Raw genomic sequence first — 11134 nt, forward strand, 5'->3', positions numbered from 1 at the left:
TAAAACAAGTGCTCTCCCCTTTGACAGAATACCTCCCCCACTGCAGGATACCTTTACCCTAGCATTTACAGGATTCTGCTTATTAGTGACACAGAGTCCTCCTAAAGAACTGTCCTGCAAAAAACTTCTACCTCCTGAAAGCCATAAGTAGGAAACAGCACACCTGGCACAAGGGGACACCAGACTGCAGTTAGCAAGCTCTATTTGAGACTAGCACACCTGTGTCCAAACGCAAGAAAGAGAAAACTCTGGGGAAGGCAGCAAAGATGAGGCACAACAGCATACCTACAAGTTCAGTACAGCCTCCACGGTAGAGCTGGAACTGTGTCAAGGACAGAGTAGAGAGTTTACTTGGTACTACAGCGATCTGATACACTTGGGCCTCAGGGCAGTCTTACCAGAATAGGTATCGTTGCATCACTCCACTTTGCATCACCACCTAGTCCCCAAAATATTTATATATTTGCAAGTCACAAAGCATTTTGTATAGGAAACTGTGGCATACAGTACAGATCACTGTTCATTCTATAGATACATGCATCCTGCAAAGACAGCTTTGTCAAGGACAAAGGCATCTGCTGGCTAATAGTAGTCAAGTATTTTACACACACGGATAACTGTGTATCTCTGCAAAAATGCACTAATCTAACTATATTTTGTCTTGCAAGAGTGAAGATCACCTTAGCGCGACAGTGCCAACTGTCTTGTCATTAACTCCATTATTACAATGACTTAAAAAGAGCTACTCGTGTTACTATACCCATACATAAGAACCACATGCAAGAACTCTTTTTTTAAAGAGCTAACAGATACGTAAATCCTTAGTTGGAAACTGTGTTATCTATAGCATTAATGTTTTCAGTGAACTCATCTTTCTCTTTTAAATTTTTGGTAATAAAATCCCTGGGTTTCATTTCACTATAGATTGATGCTGACGTGGCCATGAATCCTGATTCTGGCATAGAACCTAAGCAAGGAAAAGTATACCATGGGGCAGTTCTTTGGACAGGAGTTAAAATGAAAGCAGTACAGGCTGCACTCTTCACAATCCATTCTTTCTTACAGTATCAAGGTTGTAAAAGTTTATTCCTCCTCCAATACTGTATGCACTGCCCATCATCAAAACCAGCAACATTACAAACTCATAACTCAAGACTAGCAGTTTTTAAGGTACGATCTATAACAATCAATCTTTTGAAGGAAGCTAATGTGTAAGGCCTGTATTTTCTTTCAGAGATGAGGCTGAAGAGTTCCCTAATAAATATAACTAAGAATTTCGCTAGTCACAGAGATCTGTATTTCATCATGTCATGTACCACTCAGTTCAAAAGACTCTCTAGTAGTTTCTGAACATCAATAGAAAGAGAAGTGGCTGAACAAGTCCACAATCACAAAGGCAGTTCTACCCTTAGGGAATGTTCATGAACAGAATTAACACTTCTGGTGCAATCTGAGTCAAATACGGCTGTGCTGCTACAAACATATGAAGGCTGCATTGAGAAGCAACAACAGTCAGTAACTATAATTTTTAATTATATCTTCTCAGTAACTTTCACAACATTCTTGGTGCTATGATGAAATCAGGAGTCAGCTATTTGTCTAGCTTGATAGCTTTAATTTCATTAGTTGAGAAAGAAAAAAAGGAAAAATAAAAAGGTTAAGAAATAAAGCTGCAAGCAGAGCAATACTTCACAGCTACTAGCTGCCCATCTGTAACATAATTATGATGTGTGAGCCCAATGAGACAAGGACTTAGCTGTTTTGTGGGGAGTCAGTACAACACAAAACATATGGGTTTTCTCCAGGATGCCATAGAAGATGATGTTTAAAAATTCTTTCTTACCTAATCCAGTTTGCTTCAGGACTTGCTGTGTTCTCAGCTGCTGCAACAAACATAAAAAGCAAAGCTTGACAGCCTTCAAGACACTTGAGATCTTTGGCATTTCTCCAGTTGCTACCAAAGCTAACAGCTGTTGACATACACAAACCTGACTTCATGCATCACAGTTCTATTCCAAAGCTGATTACCAACAAAACAGAATAAGGTGAAAAATTAAAGGTTGCATTCCTTACCTGACATAGTTCCTGTTGGCCATATGCTGGACTCGGCCAAAGGTACTGTCTCCCTGAGCAATAAACCCAGAATAAGGGAAGGCTGAATTATTAACAAGAACATGAGGAGGTCTCAAAAGCACATGATGAATGAAAAAGAAATTCAAAACTTACATTCTGATTTAGTTTGTAAAGGGAAATTAGAGAGTTTCTTGAACCCTTGCTCGATTGATCTATTTCAAACACCAAATGGCATATGGAAAGAAGCAGGATGATGCTTTATTGCAGTGCAGGGGAATAATGAACACAGTGCCTTCTGCCTTCATACCAATCTGTTACAAAGTAGAATTTGACTAAAATGGAAATATCTGACTTTTATCATATAGTAGTTGTATACATTCCCATTCCACTGGTCACCTCTCTTTTTAGTCAGTAACTGTTAAAAGTTCTTCCTACACTGTGCTTTGGCCTCCAGCTTTTTCTACCTAAAACCATAGACGTGCTCTTCAAGCAACTTATAATTGCACTCAGTCTCTAAGTTCATACAGTATCTCAGGTTTAAAATTGGGTCATCCAATTATTTTTGAATATGACACAGCACAGCAGGAATGAAATCTATGGATTTCTGGGCAAAGGCTGGAACTTCTTTTACATAACTTTGTGTCTTTTGATACTGCTGATAGCAATTAGAAAGTACCAACCAAGATAAGAAACCTTGCCAGGATGAAAGGAAAAATTGACATCAATTTCTCCTCTCAAGAGAGAATTTTATAGCTCCTCTGTATTCTGTTCTGCAGAATTCTTGTTATTACTTGCAATACCATGCAGCAGACACTAATGATTAGGACAGCATTCAGAAAAGGACATTATCTATTCAGACACTGCACACTGCACCTAAATGCTAGGTTCCCAGTTCTAGGGGAGGGAGATACAAGACTCATGTTAAGCATTCAAATGCGAATATCCACATGGAAGTTGGACATTTAAACTGACATTCACAACAATGAGAAAGCAGAAGCAGCACATGAAGTTGGGATGGGGGCATCACTCAGGTAAAGGACATATCTGAAAGCCTCTTTGTCTGCATGCTGCCTCTGAGAAACCAGGACCGAGAGCCTTAACTTGCTTTCTCCAACTAAGTAGCCGTGCCACTTGGAATTCACATTTTTTTCTTATACCTTGCTCTGAACTCCCTCCAGGTTTGAATCTCAGACAGTGAAAAGTCAAGCAACTGCCTCTCACATTTCAACACAATGGAAGATGGACAACTACCTCTTGTCTTCTATGACTAAACCCCAGCTAAATACAAGGCAGAATGTATATATTTATTAACAGGGGTGCTATCTGCTTTACAGAATTAACCTTGCTATTGAATACATAATTTTCAGTAATTACACACAATGTGGGAATAATAATTCAACACAGATTAAATAAAAATAGTTGGTTTTTTTTTTTTTTTTTCCCATCAAAATGCCTAGTTTAATCTATTGTTAAGCTTTCAGCCTTCAACACTGACCCCCTGGAAATTACATCCCTTTCAAGTGTTTCAGGTTGCTTACCACAGAAATCTCTGGGGGTTAGGGCAGGTATTGCCCTGTGAATTGGAGGGGTAAATTGTTCCCTATTGTTTCTGCTGCAGTAGTGATGTGACCTGAAGACTGAAGGAGATGGAATTTTCTTGTGAATCATAGAAACTGTGTGAAAGGTGAGAAAGGTCCATGCAAAGCCAAAAAGTATAGTGTCCGTGCAGAATGTTCAATAAACAGCTACATGAATAGAGTGATAGCAGTAATTACGTCATTATCTCAGGTGGGCTGAACACATTCACCACTCCACCGAACACACCTCTCTCCACAGTCAATATACTACCATCAGCACAGAGAGAATGAAAACAAAATAGACTCCAGTTACTTTAATTGTCACCAACCATAATGCCCTCAGAATAAGCACAAAAAAAAAAATCAGTTTTCCACAGCCTTACACTTTCTCTTGGTATTTTGACCAAGAAAATAGTAGCTACAAGAGCAGAGGAACAGTGAAAGATGCAAAAGGACATGTGCTAGTTCTTCCCTTATTCTGACATATTTGTATCTCATACATGCTCTGCTACTAAATAATACTTTTAAAATTAATTCGTATTGCACTATGTCAGGGGATGCATTCATTTTCCTGAATTTTCACCTATTTTATAAGAAGCATTGTAAAATTAACTCAGTCCAATATTTTCAAATGTTCTGCAAACATCTCCTTTTTCCACATACAATATCAGTACTCCCCCTCCAGACAGTGGGGCACTGTCAATGCCTGAAGAAGCAACAAGTGGATGAGAGATGGAGAAAAAGAGGAGCAGCCAGAGGCTCCTGGCATGCCTTGTTCCTTACAAAGCAGCAGCAAAGAATGAAAAATCTCATACTTCCTCCCCACTCCTCATGTGCCATTATCACAGGCCAATTCTCAGCCGTGTTCAGCAAAGCCTCTTGCCTGTTGTGAAGCATTCAGATAGGAAAGCTCAGACTTACACTGTCAGATGTTTATTCCAGAGTAGTGGCATCCTAGCCATAGCCATCAGCTTTCTGGCTTTGACATAGGGAAAGCATGTATGGCCTTACACAATGCATTATTCAGAGAACTTCTCCTCCCCAGAGAGGGGAAAATTCCATTCCTTGCAGATATTTTGCACAATTAGACAATAGCAGTCTCTCAAGCTATTTTCCAGGTTTCTGATGTGGTGCATCAATCCCAAGGCCTTGCTTTGTTAATGCTGCATCAGGTTCACTGTAGGGTTCCCTTTCCCTGAAGTACCACACAAATCAATCGCATCTCATCACTCCAGACAAAACACCCTTTCCCCACTATTTACTCGTGCAACTCCCAAAACAAGAGCTGTGCAAAGACGTGAAAGATGCACAAAAAGCAGGACAACCTAGGAGACAACTAGTAGAAGACTAATTTCATGCATTGGATTGTTTCTCCTTTTCCATTTCTACCTGCAAAGCAGTCCTCCCATTTTTCACAAATAGCAAAATAGGTGCTTTCCTCAGCTGCGCACTGTAATTCCTTGGGTGACCACCACCCTCATCGTGCACTCTTCTGTCCCTGCTGCAGCTCTCTTACCTTCTTCCTATCTCCTCTCCCCATTTTAGGATCTCCATGGCTTTATCAAAGAGCACAACGATAATCCATCACAGTAAACAAGGCCACATGTTTGATTCCTTCTGTTAGCACTATGAGGAATGTGATTCCATATTTTAGAGTCTAATGCAGGAGTCTTTACTAAAAATGCCCACTCTGAATTTGTATCCTGGGTGATTGCCGGATACATTGCAGCTTGCTTATTCTGCTGCTGCAGTAGAGCTCAGTTCAGTTTCGTGAAAAGGAATTAAAGAGCAACAACAACAAAAGAAAAATTCCTACTGAATGAAGTACTGATTGTTCCTGCAGGTGCAGAGCATTCCCAGCTTCCCTGAAACAATCAAACCAAAGACACATTTCTGTTCTCTGGCTCTACATTACTGAAGTTCAGCTATAGAAAAGGTTGGTAAAAAGCGCTCACCTGGCCAGTTATGCTTAGGGTTTGTACAAGGATTTTTTCCCACTTCTCCTTTTCCTTTGCTGATCCATAGGGAGTGGAAGTTTGTAACGAAAGAGAAGTTACAGACAAAAAAGCTATCACGCTGTGTTCCAATGGCAGCTTAAAACAAGGGTTATGAACCAACCAATTTTTAAAGCAGAACAAAAGCAAACTAATACCATAATTTTCAGTACTTCAAACCCCCTTCCTGAACACAAATGTTGTTTGATTATCCTCACAGCACTGCACAATGTTATCAGCACTTTTTCATCATTCCCTTCTCCTCTGCTTCTGCAGTAGCAGAAGGCTGGTAAAGACAATAACTTCTGTTTTTGCAACACAAAATATTTCTCTTCCTCAGACAAGCCTGCACTCAGGAGCCCCTTGTTCATGAGCCTCGCCAGGCATTAGCACAGCAAGAATCATTGTCTTTGTCCAATGAACTTTTTATTCTGAATGCATTTGGCACAAACACTGCAAAACTGGTCCGGGCAGCTCTTAAAGCAACCAAACAGCTACTGTGCTGCTCACTATATCTCTTTCCCCTGTAGTTAGAAATCAATAATACAGGTATAGTATTTCTTCTAATTGAGGATTTTGGATGGTATTAGATAAATCACTTATTCCGCCCATACACCAACAGGGCAGCACATAATTCTGAGGATGAAAACACACAGCAGCTCTCACTGTCCACTGCACACCCATGTATTGCTGCAGATAATGGTCCTACAGGTTCTTAAGGGTGGAACACCATGGAGCAGCAAGTACCAGCACAGGAGAGCAAACAAGTTCATGCTTGTTTCCAAACCAATCCATTTGCACTTAAATTGACCCTCCATTTTAGAAGAGTCTAAAATGGCTTTTAGAAATCTATATCCACCTTGCTTTCTAGGCAGACTACCATATGAAAACGTTAGCCCAGAAGAAAAATAGTTCGGCTTGGTTCTGGTCACATTTTTATTTTTTGAATTAAACTTGGGTGAACTCTTTTACTTTATTTCCTACCATATCAGTAATTTACACCCGCTTAGATAAACACTAGAGGATTAAAGGATATATGTTAGAAAAATAAATGCTATACAGTTTGAAACTGCACATTAAGAACCAAGCTGGACTTAAATCTGGGAGTGCAAAATAGATCTAAAACAGGGATTCAGCGTATTTTCAGGATACATTCTGCAAGACTCCACAGTAGATTAAGATATAACCAATTCACTGCTTTTGCCAGAAAAACGTCAGTAACATCTGATTTGCTGACACTGAAACAGTATTATTATACATCTTCATACTAACAGTAATTTCTGTACAAGAACATAATTTCCCACTTAATAATTTCAAAACACCTCAAAACAAAACACTGATCCTTGGTTTTCACAGTGTGATGAAACTGGAATTCCAGAGTACAGATTTTGAAGGGGAGAATGAAATGAAAAAAACTATCTTTTAAATATAAAATTTTAAAAAAGCAAAAAAACAAACAAACCCCTGCATTTCGTATTTACACAGAACTGAATGCACTGCTTCAGAGAAACAACTAGAAAGATGTCTGCGTCCCGATGTGCGTCATTTCTAATCACCGCAGGAAGACGTTTTAAGTTGGCCACCTCTTCTCCATTTGTGTGCCATATTGTCTATGGATAATAGTACCTTTCCCTTTCCTTTGTTAACAATTGCATACCTGTATGTACTGGGAAGGGAGAAAAGAGCACGTACATTCACTGAATTTATCAAATATTATCATATTTGCAATGTATATTATGGTTCACTAACTACTAGTAGGTGACTTAAAAAGTATTACACGCTAGAGACAGGTCTATTTTGGTATTTAGGGAACTTACAGATATCTTTCTCCAGTTACCCATGGCTTTGTCCTGATGTGCCTGAATCCTATGTCACACCTACTTGCTTCTTACCTTATAATATCTTCTGTCACTTCTGCTCATTTAACCACAAAGATTGTTTTCTGAGTATTGCTTACCAATAGGTTCGGGGGAGATGGGTACAGCTGGTGTCCCCCTGCAGAGGCAGGGCCCCGGCTCAGCCCCCGCAGCCGCACCTGTGCGGCGCTGCACCCGCCGGTGCCGGCAGCCCCGGCCCCCTCAGCGCAGCGGGCCCGCGGCCTGTCAGCAGGGCACAGGTCGCCGTCCGTTCCCGCTCCCACACAGCGGCGGGGCGACCCCGCATGACTGGACACCTGGCGGCCGCGGAGCCTCCGCCGGCGGGGCAGGGGAGGCGCTGGGCCGGGAGGCGCTGCCGAGGGCCCGCCGCCGCGTCCCCCCGCGCCGCCCGGGCCGCGTTCCGCGCTGAGCCTGGGCCGGGGCCGCGGGGCGGTGGCGGCGCGCGCCGTTACCTCAGCGCTGCCGCGCCGGGCCCTGAGGAGCGCCGGGGCCTCTCAGGACAGGCCGGGTAAACGCAGTGAGGTAAAGGGACGGTTTAGTGAGCTTTTAAAGAAATAGTTAGGAGCAAGAAATAAAACTAATTGGTATATATGCGTAACTAGTATTAAATAGCTTTCACTTAGAAACTGCAAACTTTAAACACTGAGGAACATTGGCATTTCTCCACAAAACTCTTCCAGCCACCTTTATCCATTGCTGTGCACATTTTGTTTTTAACAAGGCAATAGTTTCTAACAGAGAATTGTCAATCTGACCACAGTACAGTAATTTTTTTTTACCTTTCCCTTGAAACAAGCGATATTTACATGCAGCCGTTATTTTTTGTTGTTGCTTGCAAATTTCCAGTAGAAAAGAACAACTCTTAATTGTTGTCATGTGCAGTAATTGACCAGTTATACAGTGGCTCCACTAATGCAAGCTCAGGCTAGGAATGGCTTGATCTCTCACTTTCTTTAGGCTGTCTTTGAAAAGAAAATATGTCATTTGTATGGCCATGACTAGATGCCAAAAGGCGAAGAGCTATTAGTAAATGAAATGCTATAAAATGCTATAGCCTCAATAATTGAATGGGAATAGAGTATCTCTTAGACCATAAATAGTTTACAGTATTTAACTGATTTAACTGATTTTCCAAAGTGTACTCTATGGAGGTATTCAGTTGCTGCACACAAAGTAGTTTTGGTGAATCAGTTAAATTTTAAATCAACATACAGTACTGATGTAGTGAAACATGTAGCCAACAAATTGTAAATGGAAGTATTTTAATCATAAAACACATCATTATAATGGAACGCACACTTTCTGTAATAAAAAGTTGAGATGCACTGTCTTACCCTCATTTATCAGTTTAAAATCTCCTTTTTCAAATGGCTATACAGAAACATTATTCACTATAGTAAATCTCCTTAAAAGTCAGGAGGACTTCATGCTTTTTAAATACCTCTTCATCTCTGTGTGCATTTTTCTTTGCCCAGAGATGGACTCGTGATTCTGAACAGAACGCATGATTGCATTAACCTACACACATCATAAACACTGGTGAATCAGAAGTTAATGTAAAAAACATTAAACAGCTTTGCGGGAAAGGAAAAAAAAAACACAACAGTTGCTGAAGAGTTTAAGGACAGAGCTGAAATGCATAGTACTTCTGTGAAAATCTTGAGGCAGTTTTAAATTCCCACTATGCAAATGTGGATACAGCATGCTGAACTGTAAGTACCCCAGTTAACACGTATTGTGTTATATTGTCTTGTCCTAACAGGTCACATGGGTGCTGCTTTGGATTTTCCCTTCTTAGTTTTTAAATAAATGCAAATGCACCTTGTTCAAGGGTTGCCACCATCTTGAAGAAAGCAAACATTAAAACCCCTCTGTGGTTCAACCAATTCTTCACATGCCCCTTTCCTTACCTCAAGAGTTCAGCAGCCTTCTGCTGTATTAACAGGGAGAACTCACATTAAGACTTCCATCCAAGACTTGCCTCTTCCAAATCGTATTGTATTTTGCTCACATGGAAACATCCGCCACCCTGCCTGCTACTTTCCTCATCTACATCTCTACCTAAGAGTATGGTTGCTGCATTTCCGAGAGCAAAAGAATAAGGTAAAGGAAAGGATAAGGAGTACAAAGACCACAGTGTACTGTGATTTCTCATAGCTCCCTGGGAGAGTCCTAGATCCCATCTCTCAGTCTCAAATCAGGGCTCAGGCTGCCGGAGTGTAGGTCAGGGCTCCTGAAAGAAAAAAAGCTGCTGGTTCTCAGCCTGCTGAGCCAAATCCCAGACTCTGTCTGCTGTGTCCTGGAGCAAGCAAAATGCTTCAGATAACAGTTCTCATAATTTCATCCCAAAGCCCTTGCCATCCTAGAGTGCCCACCATCCCATCCACTGCCTGAGAGGAAAAGCAGGACATGTGCAGGTACAGATACAGAAAGCTCTGTCTGAGGGCTCTGGTAGTCAAGCTCTTATGGCAGTTAGCCTTTCATTTAGACAGGCGTCTGAAACGACAGCTCCTAGCTGTAATGACTCTGTCCATACTTGCATACAAAGATAGTTGCTCTAGCTGAGGCTTCCAGTTTCGTTCTCATTTGCACTGGTAGAAAAAAAATCCTGAATCCAAATCTACAACACTACCTGAACGCAAAGGACAGCAAAGACAAAGCAACTGAGGAGTCTTTACAGCACAGATCTGAAGGGAAAAAAACCCAAAAAACAAAAACCAACAAAAACAGCAAAGGGGACTGAAAAGGAGAGAAAGCCTCCATTAAAATTATTCAGCAATGAAGGAAATAAAATAACAGCAATGTTAATATAAGAGTGGATTTCACTGCCTCTGAAATCAATGGAAGTAGTGAGAAGAATATTGGAGCTTTACGAATATATTCAAAAATGATTTAAACTATCAATAGAAGCCAGCAGCAGCAGAGCAGTCAGATAAGGACTATAGAAGTGCAGCAAAACCATGTAGGTAGCAGCACAGCATTAAAGAGTAATTATGCTTGCATGGAGAAAAAGCAGGAGAAGCAGTTCAACAGTGTAACAGTTCTAGCCAAGACTCAGGTGCCATAGCGCAGACTTTACAAATCATAAGCACAAAGTGCAGACCTGGGGGAGCCTGGAAACAGAAGGGGGGAGATAGAATATCTGATGTATAGACAGCACTGAAATGTAAATAGCATCACTGAACTATAATGAGTTAGAATTATACTGGATTCATTCCCAGCAGTAAACTCCAGAGGAAAGGTGGCTCAGAGGACTTAAAAGCCAACAACAAACAATACACATAGAAGAACCTACACGCTATGTCTTTTAGATAGCAATTGCCAAGAGAAGGATCCACAGAGATTCTGGCAAGCAACGTGTACCAGTTTGTGGTTCCTAGTGTGTAGCTCTTCCAAAACATGTCAGCTTACCCAAATACTATAAACTTACCTTTTATTACTTTTGCAGAGTTGGAACGTGATGCTCCCAAGAGTAACTCTTAGTCTTGTTTTGTACAGCTTTCTTCACAGAGGCAGTAGTAATATGACTGAGAGCACGGTTACAACCTCTCATGGCTTCATTAGGAATTACTGCTGGGCACACTTGGCATAATCATGATGCTTAAATATCTGA

General features: G+C 41.0%; 1 protein-coding gene across 1 annotated transcript in view; it reads right to left on the minus strand.

Moving 5' to 3' along the window:
* Nucleotides 1-2095, minus strand: part of MYO3B (myosin IIIB) — a 196640-nt gene extending 194545 nt beyond the window's left edge. The window contains exons 1-2 of the mRNA XM_082055656.1: nucleotides 2074-2095; nucleotides 1844-1880 (exon numbers count right to left, since the gene is read on the minus strand). Coding sequence (XP_081911782.1) covers nucleotides 1844-1880; nucleotides 2074-2080 — 44 coding nt within the window. The 5' untranslated portion in view covers nucleotides 2081-2095. The remainder of the gene's footprint in view (nucleotides 1-1843; nucleotides 1881-2073) is intronic.
* Between the last annotated feature and the right edge of the window lie 9039 nt (nucleotides 2096-11134).

Source organism: Streptopelia decaocto (genome assembly GCF_964273445.1).
Source record: "Streptopelia decaocto genome assembly, chromosome: 6".
NCBI classification, from domain to species: Eukaryota; Metazoa; Chordata; class Aves; order Columbiformes; family Columbidae; genus Streptopelia; species Streptopelia decaocto.